Source organism: Cimex lectularius, unplaced genomic scaffold (genome assembly GCF_000648675.2).
Source record: "Cimex lectularius strain Harlan isolate CLEC.00 unplaced genomic scaffold, Clec_2.1 scaffold25, whole genome shotgun sequence".
Taxonomy (NCBI): Eukaryota; Metazoa; Arthropoda; class Insecta; order Hemiptera; family Cimicidae; genus Cimex; species Cimex lectularius.
In genome coordinates, this window is record NW_019392633.1 from 1,635,520 (window position 1) to 1,654,808 (window position 19,289).

The 19,289-nt window shown below is 36.2% G+C and overlaps 1 protein-coding gene across 2 annotated transcripts in view; it reads left to right on the forward strand.

Moving 5' to 3' along the window:
* The window catches only part of LOC106668841 (homeobox protein aristaless-like), a 173,318-nt gene extending 164,536 nt beyond the window's left edge, over window positions 1-8,782 (forward strand). For both annotated transcript variants that reach the window (XM_014397977.2, XM_014397976.2), the window contains exon 5: window positions 7,479-8,782. In XM_014397977.2, the coding sequence (XP_014253463.1) occupies window positions 7,479-7,826 (348 nt within the window). In that variant the 3' untranslated portion in view covers window positions 7,827-8,782. The remainder of the gene's footprint in view (window positions 1-7,478) is intronic.
* The last annotated feature ends 10,507 nt before the right edge of the window (window positions 8,783-19,289 follow it).

Below are 19,289 nucleotides of genomic sequence, written 5' to 3' on the forward strand. Positions count from 1 at the left end.
TTTGAATCCCATATCGGATGGGATACAAAAGAGTTTGAAGATTGAAGTCCCCGATATGGGATTCTGTGACTCAATGTTGCGCAACATTTGCCAGAGTGGTCGTGAATCGGAAAAGCGCTCTTGCTTCATTTATTTAGTTGACGTTGTAGTGTTTTCTTGAAGATTTTGACAATATCTTGTATAAAGGTATGTTGTGGAGTACCGAGTTGACATTACAGTTTTTTGGAAGACATGCATTCCCATCGGTGTTTCTGGGATGTATCATTTACGGCATACAGAAATCGGGAATTGAAAAGCCAAGCATTGAACGGTTTGACCCAAAAGACGATTAATGATGGCTTCGCACACTTCTGAAACGAAATCTGATATTGATTGTTTTGAAATCCTGAAGGTGTACGTACATGAGGCTAGTATTCGAGTCTCCACGTAACCAGAGAGTGGCAGCTAATCTGTTGGCCGGAGAGATAGAATCCCGAAAGTGGGTATCTTTCCTGGAAATTTGACCACCAACTTTCATTAAAATTGTTTCGAAATCGGTCGGGGACATACTCAAAAAATTTCTGAATTTAATCGCAACGTGTCCAAAAGATTTTTCCCGTGCTGATTCAAATATTTGTCCAACCCACCATCTTTTTGGGCGTTTTTTAATGCACCTCTGATTGGATTCACTACGTAGAATTCAAAAAAGAGCAAGGGAAATACCTTTAAGAGCTTGTTCCTCTGTCATTTTCGCAGGCACTGATGAATGTGAACTGGATCTTGGTCTGGACACGATTCTTTGTCGCGGAGCAGAGTCGGGGCTGCGTCGCGACAATGAATCTACGCAGGCCCGACTCTGCCCCGCAACATGAATGAAAACTCAAAGAATCCCAGTGCGTACTAGGCTTAAGCAGTAAAATCTATTTATTAATCATATTTCATGTTCGCCTGTCATGCGTAAAAATTTGCTCTTTTTAACCACTCTTTCACTGGTGCTCAGAGTGACAGAGCCAAGGAAGATGGATTGACAAGCATTTTCTATCCTTTGCCGCAATTCTTCAAGTGACCTGGGTTTGATTGGCATACACTGTTTTTTAATGACCCCGCTGAAAATAGTCAAGTAAAGTTAAATCGAGTGACCGAGGATGCCAACAGATCGGGCCATGAGGTCCTATCTAACTATCACGGAAGTAACGATTCAAATAACGTCTCTCCTGCAGAAAATTGTGTGCGGGGCATCACCATCAGAGGTGAACATGAGTTCATCATTCCATAGGGTGTACGGAAGAACGTTTTCTTCAGCCGCCCAAATCTACATTTGTGCAAGGAACGTTAGACGCCTGTCATAATCAAAGTTCGGAAGTCCCTAGACAGGATGAGAGCGATACGGCTTAAAATTGTAAGTCCGGAGTACATCTCCAATCTTATTTTTTGAAAAACCAAAAACCCTTCCATTTTGGAGAGAGGAATTCGGATTTTCGCGTACATGCCGTGAAATTACTCCACGTCGAAATTACGCTGCCGGTTTCTTGGTGATGGAACAGCAACTGATCCGTATCCCCTCATATTGCGAACAACTCGAATAAACGTTTTGTGGTTTACTCTGGGCTGATCAGGAAATTTCTGGGCGAACAAGTCGACTGCACGACGAGCAATACCACTACTATCTCGTTGTTGATCAGAAAAATGTGCTCTTCGGTTCATTTTGAATGGAATACTACTACTACTACTACTATATACAGCTACTATTGTATTACTTGTACCATTGTAACATTTATTTACTTCCAGGAATAAAGATTTGCTCTCGTAATGCAAATATGACAAACAATGACAGAATGTAAACCATAAAGGCAATTAATGTTTACTTAAGTGAAGAAGCAAATTATTTGGAATTAACAACGAAACAAACGAAATGCGTTTGTTCAAACTTAATAAAAATTCCTTTAAAATGATCTGTCAGGATGTATAGGGTCGTATTTGAAATTTTGAAGCTGAATTGGGCCTGAGGTACCCTGCATATTAAAAAAAAAGTAAACATTTGAAAGTACATTAAAAATATTAAATACGTATTTTTTGTTTTTTGATAGCGTCATTGGTTGAAGAGAAATTCAGCCGGTCCATCTAAAAAGGACACCGTGTATATTGAGCCAAGATGTAGCACCCTCCAATTATATGGGACACATCAAACATCTTTTCCTGCTATCTCCGTTTTCTTTAACTGTATAGTAATTATTATTTTGATTTGATTATTATGATTTTGTCCAATTATTTATTTATTTAAATCATCTGCGAATATAATTGGCATTCCACCAAGTATGACTGCACCAATTTGAAAAGACGTCTTTTAAAATTTCGATATTTCACCATCTTCAGTGATAATTGTTGTTATTCTTTTACGGTGATTTGTAACCTAGGTTTAGTATGCACTGGTAGAATCATTAAAAACTGGTTATCCCGGTGAAACGAAAAAGTGTATGCATTTCCAAATGTTGTCGTATTTTTGTTATGTAAACTATTTTCCAAGCGGTGGAGTGAGATGCAATACTTCCGGCTGAAATAACGTGTAAAACCGAGAACATGACATTGCCGGTCGTGAGGTTCGATGGAATACCATATCTGAAAGGTCGTGACGTCCGTCGTTTTTCATTCCCAACAAATCTAAAAACAAAATCAAAGGCCAATTTTACTCCCGGAGAAGAGGCAAGCGAGGCAATTTATTAATATTACAGTTGTTTGCCGACTTCCTCGAAGGAGTTGGGCAACGTCGCCCCACGGTAATGAGAGGAACATGGGCATTAGGATGGAATTAGACGGGAAGAGGTGCAAACCAAGGGTGCCGCTCCTCCCGGTCCACCCGGGCGTAATCACCACTTCCTGCTGCCACCCACACGACCAGGTACCCTTATTAACCGCTTGTACCGATGACGGGACGGCAGATGAGACAGTTAAAATATTCATGGCTCCAAGCATGGCCATTTTCCATTAAGTGATTCGTCAACAAACAGATGTAACTATTTGCTCGTAAATAAAACTCTTGAAATGACTTTTTGTCTTTAAAAAATCTACTTACATACAATCTTAAGCAATACTTTATCACAACAATACTTTTCAACTTCACTTATTTCCATCTCTCAACTGGTCTGCATAAAATTGTAGCATAGAAATTGAGTTTTTAACTCCAAAATTGACTGTCATTATAAGATTTTTTACCTTTCCAATAATTGCCTCATGTAACCACTAACTGTGTTTTCATGTATTACCACTTAACTAAACGATGATCATCATTAGAACGGAAATATTTAAAACGCTATAGGATTCGGTCATCACTCACCTACAATATTTATGATTGCACGTGCAGTCGTTTCATCTGTAATTCTCCGGCTTCACATTTTTATACAAATTCTTACAGCATTGGTAGGGTATCCCCATTTATAATTTGCCCACATCACAGTAAATATCTCGAAGTTTTGTTAATTTTTCTATATATTTGATCAATATTTTGTCAATTTTGAGATACAACATTAATTTGTGAGGTATTTATACAGAATATGTAAGGTAGGCACAGATGGCTTCCGGTACCTCAGGGTTGTAGGGATTTGTAAATATAGTGTTTATGTTAATTTATTAGAATGAATGTAATTTTTTAGCGTCAAAGAAACATTTAACCCCGCTCGAAGAATGTCGAATATTCTGGAGAGTAAATGTGACCAGACTTCTTTGTTTGTATGGTTTGTTGTGTTTTTGCTAGTTTATTGGAATGAATGTAATTTATTAGCGTGAAAGAAAGGAGTGGTTTAACCCCGTCCCGTGGAATATCGAGTTTTCAGGGTAGTAAATGTGACCAGACTTCTTTGTTTGTATCGTGCGTTGTGTTTTGGCTAGTTTATTGAACGAATGTAATTTATTAGCGTGAAAGGAAGGAGTGGTTAATCCTTTTTAAAAAGATAGTTCCTACTCACAGTAAGTTATTTTGCAACGATCCAGATTTCGAGCCTTTTAGCTCATCATCAGATTGAAGGACTTCCACAACCTGATGATGAGCTAAAAGGCTCGAAATCCGGATCATTGTCAAACAACTAACTGTGGGTAGGAACTATCTTTTTAAAAAGGATTGAACACCACACTCACTCCATCATTTATCATTTCCATGGAAGGAGTGGTTTAACACCGATGTCCTCAACTGTTTGTCGACCCCAAAATTTCCCACATTTATTATAATTATTAATATTTTAAGCACCTTTTGTAAATCGATGCTTTTTTTTATTATTGAAATGTACTGCTGGCTATGAAAAGGAAATTTTGTTTAATAGGAACACAACTTGGAACTTCACGTGCAGCATCTGTCACAGAAATTATCCTTTTTTCCCTTTCATTCCATGAAATCCAACGGCTAGTGTTTTTGGAATGTGACACCGTGCCGACTGGAAGTTTTTCCCAAACAAATAGCGTGTATAGTAGAAACTTTCGCAAAATATTCCGTTCCTAGTGTTTGAAACTCCAAGCTCCAAATCCGGCAACGACGGTCCGTGTGTTTTCTCTATCTGCTTCTGATCTAATCCCGGTAGTGAATAATTACGCGAATTAGAAAAAGCAAGCGAATAAATCAACTTGTTAATTAATCGCATTAGCATGATGCAAAACAAACGATAGTTTAATTACCATCTTTCCTCTCTGACTAATCAGTTCGGGAACCCTGCCCTAATGTCGGTAGGGCCGTACTTACCTCCTTGTTTGTACTTCGTTTCACAGTTATTCTCTGTGTAATAATTATCGAGGTCAGAAATTTAAAATTGATCTGTATGTACTCATTATTGTCGGTCTTTATACAGCTCTGAAAATAATTTTAGATAACTGCTTGAGGGTTGATTTTGTAAGGCTTGGATGTACGATATATTAACGAAACTAATCGAATAAGTTTACAATTTTAAACGTACTGAACATTTTGAAATTTTGCCCCCCCCCCAAAAAAAAATGATGCTTATGTCGGCGATATCTTATAAATAAACCGTTTAACGGCAGGAAAAGGACATAATCGTAACTAAAATGATTTAATCTTAAATACCAATAACGACAGTAACCGGGTTTTAACAGTAATTGGGTCTTTCTAATTTGTGAATCGCTAATCGTTAGCTGTGTGATGATGGATGATCATTTCAGGGTTTAATTGGAAGATACGATCTAGAATGTCGGCAAGCGGGTTTCCCGTTTGCATCATTTAGTAGATTTAATTGCAAATTGAAAAAGAGGAAAAATGATGAAAAATGAAAAAGAACATTAGGTAAATGTATGTGATTTACAGGCATTAGAGAAGGAATCCCATGAAGAAGGGCAATTACTATTGTGGAGGAGGTTGGGTTTGATGAAACATCATAATCGGAGAGGCTTATCTCTCTGGAAGGACAATTAAAGTAATTTTTGATAGGGAAATCTATTAAAGAATGAATTACACCATTGTGCAACTCTCAAATTGGTCAAGGGACTGAAAAAAATGATTTTTAAACGCTTTCATTTCCTTTTCGTACCCGAGAGACATGGCTTTTTGAGACATTTCTATTTCATGCCGGTTTCGGCAATGTAACAAACACAGCCATAATACATAAATTACTTACTAATTGCAACAAACCTTTTCATTCTGATTTAAACCTTGTTGTCTTGTTGACCGTGATCAGTAATGGGTGGCATAATAGAGACAATCACAATAATCTGTTGTTAACTGACTATATTATTTCATACCTTTACTATTGTTTTCTGACAGCTTATCAAGGTGAAAAAAACTGATTAACAATTTGGTTTGTTATACCACATGGTTAAGGGTTTGTAAATGGACAGACCCGTGTCTTTGTTGAGTATGGATATGTAGTTTGGTCTTTTTCCATCATTTTGGTCTGTCAAATGCGTTTCGGCTTCAGGAGTGAGGTGAAGGTGAAGCTCGAATATTCTAGGGAGGAATGTGACCAGACTTCTATGTTTGTATCAGCTGTTGTGCTTATTAATTTATTGGAATGAATGGAATTTATTAGCGTGAAAGGAAGGGGTTGCTTACCCCCTGCCCCAGGAATATTGAGTACTCTGGGATAGTGTTAACGAATCTGGTACGTGATTTGTAATTTATAAGCGTGAATGGAGGGACATATCCTATAATTACCCCGAAGAATATCGACTACGCAGTTTTTGGCCGGCGTAGTAATAAATAAAGACATATTATGGCACAAGCAGCTGTCAGAGTTAGGTAGGCTGTACGGTGTAGGAGTAAGTAGGGAAGAACTGAAGTCCTCTAATACCACGGACCTGATAAAAAAAAATGGGAGGAGAGCAAAAGGAAAGACCTGGTAACCCGCGCGAGAAACAGCCTACATCACAACTTGTACGCAAGACTGGATTTTCACTTAGGGCGAACCTACATGGAGTGCTCTGATATGACAGCCTATGAGGTGTCTCTGGTCTTGAGGGCGAAGCTGAACTGCCAACCGTGGAGGCAGGACCGCCCCATCATTTGCTTCTTATGTAACCTCAACGTTCCGGAGGACACTCTCCTTCATGGGAGTGTGCCCCGTTCTGAGAGAGTTCCGCCAAAAGTACTTTGGGAAACTGAAGCTGGATGTAGAAGAAGTCATTGCAATCCTCCACGGAAGGGATAACTGGAGGAAGCTTGTGTTGTACCTCACTCACGCCCTGCGGTACCGAAAATACCTGGTTGACCAATTCAGTTTTTAAAATCAAAGTTCATTCTAAAGATACAAAAATAGGGATTCATTCAAGATTCAAAAATTGATAAAGCAACTCGACAGACGGCTAAGGCCATTGTCAATTTAGCTTTTTCTTTGGAAATGTAAAGTTAATGTAAATACATGTGTAAATAAAGCCTTTATTCATTCATTCATTCATATCGACTACTCTGGGATGCCAAACAGACTATCATGGGCATGTGACCAAACTTTTATGTTTGCATCAGCTGTTGTGATTATTATTGTTTTATTAGATGGACTCCAATTTATTGTCGTAAAATGAAGGGGTTACTCAACCCCGCCCCAAGGAATATAAAGTAATCTGGGGAGTGCATGTGGTTCGAATTCTATGTTTGTTTGGCTGTTCTTTTTATTTCAACTTATTCGAATGAATGTAATTTATTAGCGTGAAAGGAAAGGTTTGCTTAATTCCGCTCCGAGGAGTATTGATTGAGGATTGTAAGCAAGGTGAAGCAAGACCTCGAGTTCTTTAGGGAGTGAATGTACAACAATTATGGAAAAACAATTAAAACACTGCATGTGGTGAAAGTCGGACCGACAGATCATAACTGCGAGGATAATCATAACGAAAACGAGCGATGTTATTTTTTCCGTTTAATCTGGTAGTGTAGATGACGAACAGATTTAATAAATGAAAAGAAATCTCATTCATAATACTGTTACGCGCGTATGTTTGCTGTAAGACACAGACGGCTTCATCCATCATCAGGCTTTTTTTTCTGAGTTTGTCTAATGTTTTCCGTTTCGTTTCAGGTTTGGTTCCAGAACAGGAGGGCGAAATGGCGAAAACAAGAGAAGGTCGGCCCTCAAGCCCACCCTTACAGCCCTTACGTCGGTGCCCCAGCGATGGCCCCCTCGCTCCCCAACCCTTTCATGGGCCTGCGGAAGCCGATCGACTGGAGACCGCCCATGTTCCTCCATCGGCCGCCGCTCCTTCCGATTTTCCCCGGACCTCCTTTTCCAAACCTGTTGATACCGAGGCCCAAGATGGAAATGGATCCGCCACCCGAGGTCGACATGCGCACCCACTCCATCGCCGCCCTCAGGCTCAAAGCCAGGGAACACATGGAGCTTTTAGGCGCTTCCGATCTCGTCAGTTAACCTGTACATATCCAACTTATAAATACCTATATAAATAAACGAGATTCTATATAAATTGTAAATAGCGGTGCCTGAGAGACAGTAAGACGAAATATCTCCTTCGGTCGTTAACATATCCGTCCTTTTAAATTATAGTGTTAAGACAAACAACGCTTTTAATAGTGCCTTTACTCAAGAAAAATTGACAAATTTACTGCTTAAGGCTGATTTACAAATCTGCCATTTTTACACGATAGTCGGTTCTACTTTTTGTTTAACTAATGCGATCTTCACTGGAACTTCACTTACCGAAGTGGTAACCGTTTGCCCAGTTCCAGCCAAATTTCGAGACCGAAAAGAATGGACTATCACCTAATAACGTAACATTCAAAATCGATAGTTTGAAAACATCATATTTACAATCCTTTTCAATATAACTAAGCACTGCTGGAAATATTGCTGATATTTCTTCTACTGGGAATAATTTATGTTTCGAGTTGAATGTTTGTATGCTTTAAAAGATGAAAGTTTTGTAGTTTTGTTTCTAACATAGGACACGGTGTATATACAAAAAAGCGCTTGTAAATCAGCCTTAACTGAGAAATTTGACATATTGGTGGCTTACAAAGCCCTCTACTCTCTTTTAAAGAGAAATATTATTTATATATTGCTATCGTCGAAGATATTTCTTCAAGACAAATTGGTGTCTTTCTTCTTGTAAATAAATATTAATTACAACAAATGATATGCCTTCATAGCTTATTTCACTATATTTATTAAGTAGTTTCAACTTGTGCAATTTCAACAACAATGCAAAATATAAATATGCAATAGATTTACAATTTTTTGTGATAGTAATCTATAAAAAGTTATATACATATATATGTCGATTATGTGGGTTAAACATTCCGTCCAATTACATGACTTATGTATTTTGTATTAATTTTATATAATATACTTTTATTTGTTCTAGTTAATCTTTGTGTTGTTCCTTTCCAATTTTCTCTAGTTTTCACATGTGTCACAATGTTCGGCTGAAAGTGCAATCACGAATTGAATTTCAGGAATTAAAATGGTTCCTAATAGAAAATTTTTAAAAGTCTGATAATTCCGTTTTGAAAGACATTGTTAAAGAACAAGAGAATAAGTTGCTGGAAACTTCTCTCACTCACTCCACTCACTCATTCATTTCACTCACTCACACCTCTCACTTACTCCATTCACTGATTCATTCGCTCACTTCATTCAATCACTTACTCCATTCACTCACTACACTCGCACACTTCTCTCATTCACTCATTCACTTCACTCCTCACACTTACTCCATTCACTGATTCGCTCAATCACTTACTCCACTCACTCGCTACACTCGCACCCTCTCTCACTTACTCATAAAAAAATCAAATTAGCAATTTTTGTTAATGTTTGATGATAATTATGCTACCGTCAATTTAAAAATTGGCGCCAGCCTGATTCGCCTGAGAGAATACATTAATTATGCGATACGCAAGAATAATTAATAAAATTATAAAGCACATATTTTTCTAATACTGTAATTGATCGATGCTGGTAATAAGAATGATAATTAATTTGTAAGGCAATTTCATTCAGATATTCTAAGCAAGGAATAACGGACGGTTTCCTGAGGTCGACAGTTGTTTCCAGTCGAAACAAAGCAAGCCACGACGCACCCACAAGGCAGAACATTTGTTCAATATGTAATATGTAATTAATAACAGGTTACAAGAGCAATAAAAAGATGATCGATTTAAAAGCAATAAAAGTTGTGAACTGAAACAATTTGGTGGAACATCGTACCAAAATCATCAGGATCGCCGAAATGATCAGGGTTCCCAAGTTCTTCAACAACTTCAGGTTTAACTCTCACTTGCTAAGAATTACATGAAAAATACTCTCTCATTGTATAACTCCTTCAACCCAAACTATTTCTTCAGTGTATTGTCGATAAAGGACTTTATGTGGAGTACACCAGAGCAGCTTGTTTTACAGAAAATAATTTAAGTAATGAATTTAATTTTAATATAAAAAAGCCATCAGGCCTGTTGGTAAGTAAGTTTTTCTTTTTAAAATATTACTTAGAAATAATACAAACATATACGTAAATTAATTAAAATTATTGATACCAAGTGGTCACGTCTTTTAAAATACAATGTGGATATGAATAAATTAGAAATTTAATACAAAATAAGAATAAATGGAGAAAACAATCCTCTCGCCTGAGAGAATACATACCATAGAAGGTATGCTTTTAATAAAATGATTATTGGAGATGGTGAGATGCGGTCTGGTGGGACGTAGGTTTAGAAAAACATTTTCTTTATCGTGCCAACGTTTCGATCTTTATTGAGATCATCTTCAGGGCCTGGGATTTATAAACATTATTTAAATTATAGAAATACATGTAAGATGTGAAAAAATGAATTTATAACATGCTAGAAATTTTGGACTCAATCAAAGTATTTGCACTCAATGGAAGAGTTTGTTTTCTGTGTAGATGTACGATTATTGTGTGTTGTGTTGAGAGTTTTATGTTTTATGTTTATACGTTTTTACGTCTTATATTTATAATCGTTGGATTTTGAAGGCGTGTGCTTTGATTATTAATCACGACAAACTTATATTAACATAAATCAAATTAACCGAGCTCAAAAATTCGTTAGTTTTTATAGAAAATGAATCATGACACAGGAATACCATTTTTTGGTATAATGAATTTAACAAACAATTTATTACACTGTTTTCCTCATAAGATTTAACTAACAATATATTTCATGGTTTTGCTCATGCGATTACACCATTTCGTCGAGTAGCGTTAAAACAGGACACTCATATTTTTTGTAGTTTATTTCAAACTATGTGTATGTAATTTTGTCGTTATATTAATTACAACAAAGTATTTTTAATATAAAGCAAATTAACCGAGTTCAAAAATTCATTAGTTTTTATTTTAAAAAATTAATTTTAATGGTTTGGTAGAAAATTGATCAAAAGAACGGAATAACATTTTTTGATATAATGAATTTAACTATCAATTTGTTACATGGTTGTGCTCATGCAAATTAACTAACAATTTATTTCATGGTTTTGCTCATAAAATTACACCATTTTCGTCGAGTAGCGTCAGAACAGGACATTCATATTTTTTATAGTTTATTTCAAACTAAGTTTATGTAATTTTGTCATTATATTAATTACAACATTCTTTTTTTAATGTAAGCCAAATTAAACGAGATCAAAAATTCACAAGTTTTTATCAAAATTATTTAATTATGATGGTTAGGCAGAAAATTTATCAAAACACCGGAATAACTTTATTGAAAACAATTAAATTTAACTAACTATTTATTACATGGTTGAGCTCATTAAAATTTAACTAATAATTTATTAAACGGTTTTGCTCATAAAATTAAACTAACAATTTATTTCATGGTTTTGCTCATACCAATGCTCATATTTTTTATAGTTTATTTCAAACTATGTGTATGTAATTTTGTCGTTATATTAATTGCAACACTCTTATTTTAATATAAACCAAAATAAAGTAAATCCAAAATTCATGAGTGTTTATCAAAATTATTTAATTATGTGTGGTGATTAGTGACCGTTAATCGATTATTTAATTGTGATGGTTAGGCAGAAAATTTATCAAACCCCGGAATAACTTTATTTAAAACAATTAAATTTAACTATTTATTACATGGTTGTGCTCAAAAAAATGCATTAAGAACAAAAGAGGCGTTGCGATTGTGATACTGATTGATTGTGATACACGCTGTGTGACGGTACGTGGCGTGCGCTTGATGTCGCACAGATGTGCACACCCTACCAAAACGTGGCAATGCGTCGGGAAGCATTGGGTAGCGTCGCATAGCGTTGCATCTGGTGTGTTCCCGGCTTACTTCGTCGCCCGATATCTCTCTTGCCCTGAAATTGTAGCTTGTGCGAGGGACGGACTGGCCGATATTTCATGAACTATAATAACAATTAATGGCTTGTCGCTTTTGTATAGGTGCACAATAAAGAAGTCGATTCATTAACGATGGCCACGGGTACGTGATTTGGCCGTAATCAGATCCTCTATTGTTCTTTTACTGGCAGAGACCTATTTTATTACGGAACGGGGTATTTGTACACGTCAAACCTTCCTAATTGGACGACATCTGTCCATAATGAATCACAGTTATTACTTAGCAATATGTAAATGCGTCGAGGCTAATAGCCAGTAGCCGCTCTTGCCACCGAGGCATCAATCAATCTCAAACCGATTTCCATATTTCATTTACCGGCGGACCCTCTGTCTGCCCGCTCGTACCTAATAGTGCACCCTCTCGTTATTATGTTAATCTAAATGTTAATGCCGGGAATTGGGCAAGATGAGTGATTTCTCTTGAGCCACGACTTACCGGCTCCTTCGACATCTTACTAGTTCCGAAATACGAACGGACGAAGAATGAGCCGACAACGTCCGCCTTGGAAAACTCGTTCATGCGACTTACAATCACGGCCGGAATAAATGTGCACCCATCAATTATCAAATTGTTGATTAGACGATTTTTCAACAACACTCACGTTTATTTTCACAGCAAACAAGTACTTTCTATGTAAAATGGTTCTTTAAATATGTCTTTTTTTACGCTTAATATTCAAGTTTAATATTTTATGCCAGTAATAAATCTTCTGGAAGAATACTGTGAAAAGTGGAACCCTTCGGTCAATCTAAAAAGCCTAAAATAATGATCTTCAAAAAAGGAAGTAAAACCCGTTTTTTAGAAAAATTGTTTTTTAGGGGAGAAAGGGTAGAGACAATAACTGAATATAAGTATTTGGTAATATATTCACTCCTATTTATCATAGTTTCCACACATAAAATCAAAAGCTTCCATTGCTAAAATAGGTTTTAAACAAAGTCTGGTCTCGCCTGATTTCACAAAATATAGTCCCCCTTGGTATGGTAATAAGGATCCTAGGAAGCGGGGTTTGTGCTTATTGTACTTTCCTACTTCCTTAGTTCAGTGCAACAGACTCAATACCTCCTTAGAAGTATCAGCTCATTGACTGTCGCTGCTACAATTTGATTCCGTAAGTTTTTTGCTTATGTTAGGTTAAATCTCCATTGAGCTGTTGCATCGCATTCGAAGATGATGTGGGTGGCTGTTTCCTCCTCCTCCTTACATTATCTGCAGATGGGATCATCGTTGTATATGCCCGTTGTGTAGATGTTTTCTCAGATTCCAGCGATATAATCCCCCTTAAAACGAAGTTTATAATTTTTAACTTGGTTTGTAAGGCTAGATTGTGTTAGGGTATCTGACTTAGGGCTTTCAACCGTTAAAGACATTGGAAAAAGTGCAAAGATATTTTATTAGTAAGCTGTTCGCATTCCCTACTCCGACTCCAGATTAGACACTATATGGGAAAACTGCTTTAGAAATACTTTTCATTTATACTTAAGTTAAGATCAATTTTGAATATGTAATCATGCATTGAATATGTATCAATGGACTGCCACAAAAGAAAAATTTTGTAGGGTTACAGCAGGTGAGGTAGTAACAGCAAAATCTCATAGTAAGTACTCATTGGCATGTGCTTGCCGGAAGTCCGATCTTGGCTGACTTAAAAAAAACTTTAAAACCTGACATAAGATAACATATCTTCTTGGAGGACTCATTTATTTGTTCTGTTAATTTTTTTTTTTTAATTTTTTTTATTTAATGTCATTTTTTTTCTTTCTCAATGCGCTACATTGGGAGAATTGTTTAGCAAATGCTCGCTCTAGAGAACGCATTAAAATTTCGAAGAGACAAGCATAAATGCAGTTATTTCATGAACCGATGAAACATCAAAAAACTGGGCGTCGTTCGGAAAATTTAAAAAATAATTACCAAAAACGGACCAATATAAGGAAATTAGGGAGGTGGACATCGTCCGTGGTACACCCTGTACTCATTATTCATTCCAAATATTTCATTCATCAAACATTTAAAGTCGAAAGTCCCGAAGAAAGGAAAAAACAAAAAATATCTCAACATCACGACCCTTAAATTAAATCAGTTTCAAGATTTTAATTGTAAAATTAAATGTGTGTCCGTCTGGCACTTGGGCTTCTCCTCCGCCATACACATACCACATAGATGCCCTTTAATGCTGCGCGTAGGTATCAGTAAAGCACATAGTAGAATGCGAGAAATTAGCGCGCAAAGAATGAGGTGTGCCCTGCCTGCAGATTTTCAACAACACCTAAGGTACTGTACCTGAAGCAGATACGTAATTTCACATCTAGGTCAAAATAATATCCTTAATTTGAATGAATTTATTTATTAGCGTGAACGTTACAGTATGTTTGGATGAGTTTGTGCTGGAATATCGCATATTTGCAGTGTGATACGAGGGTAGTCACTGGCGTAATATCAAAAACTCTGGTAACGTCCCAATTGTGTGAATGTATTTATTTGCGAGAACGGTCTGTGTAGATTATCGAGTACAACAGACCTGTCGAACAAATTAAGTTAGCTTAGGAGAGTGAATTAATTGGAGTTTACACCATCTAGACGATATTTTCCATCTACTATCCTAACGTCGTTGTGATAAGCTACAAAATCAAAACCGACTTTTTCTCTTGTTTGCTTTCATCAGTGAATGAATGAATGAATGAAAAACCGTTTTATTTACAACATAAACCAAAGTACAATAGAGAAGAATAACATAACAGTAAATAGACAATGAATCGAAAAATCCGTCTGCCGTAGGTTGCCGTGCTAAAACAATGAAACTTCAGTATGTACATATTTAAAAAATAAAAGAGACAAAAATGTATATATNTATATATTAGTTCAGTAATCCTGCCTCACAAACCTAATCAAAGGCCTAGATCTTGAACCCTCCAAGAAACCCAGAATTTCACTCCTTGGCAGAGTGAAGCAACCTAGGTGAAACAAGCGAATCTCACCCAGAAATGAACACTTCCAAGAAATGAAAAACAGTTTCGAGGGCATGCGAATTGCAAAGCGGACAGAAGCCCTGCTTACCCCTATTCCACACGGCCGAGTTCAGCTGAATGACCGCTTAACTGTTTATATAATAAAAGGTGCACCGAGCTCATGGCCCAATCCGCACATTCACTGCGGTGTTGGGAATTAATTAAGAGAGCCGAAAATTGGGTGCTCCAGTTAGCGAGATTTTCCAATGACAGGAAGAAGTTTTTCATGTTTCGCGAACAGTGCTTTCCAGACTGAGAACCAAGAAATCTTTGATCGAACTATTTGAAGTGAGGTAATTTTTGAGAGTCTTGAGTCTGGAGAAGCGTCTTCAAGATAAAGAAAAATGCTGCTTGAGAGTGAACACAAACGATCAGTGGCAGTTTCCAAATAGATGAGGAAATTTGGTGTGCCACTTGGAAGGGAAAAAGTTTTCTTATGAAAAATCGCTGGACCTTTTTCACAGCTTCGAATTTCTGAAAGCCCCACCCATAGCAAAGAATCGCTCGAGACACAGAGTTAAATACATTAAACTTTAGGTGTAGAAATTTGTGGTGATTAGTGACCGTTAGTCGATGATAATTCGGAAATCGTGAGATGCGGTCTGGTGTGCTGTAGGTTTCAGAAAAACATTTTCTTTATCGTGCCAACGTTTCGATCTTTATTGAGATCATCTTCAGTGCCTGGGATTTATAAACATTGTTTAAATTTTACAAATACATGTAGGATGTGGAAAAAAGTGAATTTATACAATGCAAACATATTTTTTATATTTAATCAAAGTATTTCTACTCACTCAAAGTGTGTATCGTATTATATTCGCATCGTTTTCTGCGTAATTGTGTCATTCTTGCGTATTATATTGCTGTTTTATGTTTATATACGTCGGATTTTGAAGGGGTCGGGAAGGAATTCGATATAGAAAGACATTTTTGTATAAAAACACACATGTAATGTATAATGTATAAAGACACGCAAGAATGGCACAATTACACAGAAAACAAACACGTTGAGTAAGTAGAAATACTTATAAATTCACTTTTTTCCACATCCTACATGTATTTGTAAAATTTAAACAATGTTTATAAATCCCAGGCACTGAAGATGATCGCAATAAAGATCGAAACGTTGGCACGATAAAGAAAATGTTTTTCTGAAACCTACATCTCACGATTTCCGAATAATCATTAAACTTTACAATAATCGGGATCATAATATTATGGTACATAATAGTCAACCAAACGTGATTCAATGTTTTCATCAGTGTAAACGACATAAGGCTCACTTTTTGAAAGGAAATTGTTCTTCAGCAAAATAAAAAATTTGCTAGAATAATGCATGACTGCTTAAATCAGAGGGTGAAACACGAAAGTTGAACAAATCGTCAGATTTGAGAGTTTGGACGCTTTTGGATCAGGATAATATGGGTCTCATTTACAAAAAAATATGATTAATATTTTTTTCTGAAAGGGTTTTATTTCCTCGGTATATCCTAATTCCCCATTTTACCGTGGTATGCTATAGTACAATCTCCGCCTATGTTAAGGATATTTATGTTTATACAAAATAATCCGCTTGTCGTGTTTAAAAAAATTTTGTCAGGTGCATTTTTACGATTTCGTGATTGTTGCATCAAATTATAAATTTATATTTAAACTCAGTGATGTTTGCTTACTCGCACGGTGGCAGAATTTAAATTTAATTGGAAAATTTCTTTTGTAGTGCACAATGTAGTGACAGGTATCGATTTTCGATTAATCCCGCTTTTTTAACTGTTGAAACAGAAACAATTTGTTGAGATTGGGGCAATTGGCAGTAGCAGTGTCGCGTGCTTGACAATTACTTTGCCTCTAACGTTGCCCACTTTCCGTGTTGCGATTAAATCGAGACTTTGTTGCCGGAAAATTACGTTCCGACTCCTTATTTGGCAGAATAAAAGGAAAAAGGCTGATTAAAAGGCAAATAACAGTTATAAGGTTATTGGAAATTAGAAGGCAAACTCTACATCACCGATGCGTCCAAATCTGGACGGGTGAACTAGGCTAGTAATTTCGTCTAATTTCCATGCAGCGTTCGTTTTCTTACTTTAGCAACGGGCTTTTATTGTTTCTAGTCGAATTTTAATTAAAATCGATTTGCCATCTCAAATCGATTTTTGACAAAACGTCGAGAACAAGAGTATCAAGTTACACAGCAACTTTATAATAAACTTCGATTTGGAATACCACGCTTAACGAATTTGGAAATAATATACGTTAAAGTAAACCTACATGAAAAAACAATTGTTTCTATATTTTCAACTGTACTATTGAAGATGTAACATAAAAATTTACAATTAATTAATATTTATGAAAGGTATTGGTCGCGATAAAAAAGTCAGCGTCACAAGCGGGATTCGAACCTACGATCTTCGGCTAAATACACCGCTGCTCTACCACTTGAGCTATCGTGACTTCGATCCCCTTGGACACTAACTTCCCATCTCAACCTCACCTCTCCAATTTGTCCTCCTTTTTGACTCCATCTCGAAAAATGGCAAAAAGGAGGGAAAATTCGAGAGGTGAGGTTGAGATGGGAAGTTAACATCCGAGCGGATCGAAGTCACGATAGCTCAAGTGGTAGAGCAGCGGCGTATCTAGCCGAAGGTCGTGGGTTCGAATCCCGCTTGTGACACGGACTTTTTTATCTCAACTAAAAACCTTAATTAATTTAATTGAAAAATGTTAATTCGTCAATCGGATCACGAACTGTAATGGGTAGAAAATAATGTCGAGTAACCTAGGAGTAAAAAAAGGTGGCTAGAAGGGAGCAAATTATGGAACAAATTATCATTTGGTACTATTATTTGTTGCATATTCATGGGCAATATGTAAAATATTGTATTAACGAATGATATACAAATATATAAAATATTCAACAATATACAATAACACGACTGGCGGAGATGCAAAAGAAAAGTATGTCGAGCAAGAGTGCTATCGTTGGAGTAAGAAAAGGTACATGGCTAAAAGGAAGCAAATTATCTTTTGATACTATTATTTTTTACATATTTATAAACAAGCAATAAACAACTACAAATGACTGGTTGTTGAACCTAACAGGAGTACAAGTTTCAATACAAAGATGAAAAAAACTTCTTACGAGAAGTATATGCCAATTCTATTCTTCAAAAATTGTAAGCTTTCATTTTAAGCTGTATATAACATTAAAGACCTGGCTTGTAAATTTGTAAATTGTACTTTCAATATTTCGTATTTTACGAGATTTTGTAGGAAGTGTGAATATATTTTGCTGAGATTCTTGTGATAGTCATCAATAATGAGTAATTGCATTCTGCTATCGACAGAAGATCGAGAATTTGATTGATATTAAATTTAGAGTAATTTTTTGTTTTTCCGTTTGTTTTGATTTCAGGATAATCTGACAAGCAGGTGTGAGGTGACATACATAATTCTAGCGTATCTTGTCGATTTGAATTGAAATTTAAAATTTTATTATCTAGTAGTTCGAGATTCTTTTATATTAAGAATTTTTTTGTCACACTGTAGGAAAACCTGCTCTGGTACAATTTTTTAATTAAAAAAAGTTCTTGATAAACCTGAAAAAATCTAATTCCAATTTTTCAATGTTAGTTTGTTAATAATTAAATTCCATCTAACATAAAACCATTCTGTACATAAATAATTAAATAATGATACAAAATTCGCTGATGCGAAATTAAATCGAATGGGATACATTTCTGGATTAAAAATAAAATAAGAAATATTTGTAAAGTCTGAACAAAATGTTTATTGTTATTATGACGAATGAAGTTAAATGAGGTGTAAAAAGACATCGGGGCGTTGGGGTGGTTGGTGTTATTGTTACACTCATCACTGTAAGGTAAAGGTCCCTGGTTCGAATACAGCGGCCCTCCAGTTCGAACCTAACATACTTACAAATTGGATTTTTTTCAAAAACATCGGCACCCCGGTGAATCATATAACCTCGCAGTTAAAATTCTTCAGTGATGATCATGAATTATCAAGTAATGAGGATCAACTTATCCTCGCAATGCGCTAGCCCAATCTGTCATAGAATTCCCGTTGAACATTAGTCAGTAGTAGTAGTGTGATATCACATGCTTAAACAACATGATGTTTTGTTAGTTTTTCCATTGAAACCTTACCTTACTTGAGAATAACACAAACATCTACCACTGTTTTGGATTCAAACACCACTGGATTTACTACTGAACTGTACACCTTCTCCTTAAGGAATCCCCAAACGTAGAATTTCATGTCATAAATATCGGGGGAACGAGATGGCCACGGGATGAATCCTCTTCGACCAATCCACGTGGGATATGCTGATTCAACTAGGCACTCACTTGATGGGTGTAGGTGTAGGGACCCTACGTTGGAAGTTATTGCAAATAGGATGTACTATCATTCAAAACCTTTTTTCGCACTTTCTTTGGGATACCCTGTTTATGTAATATAGGAAGTTA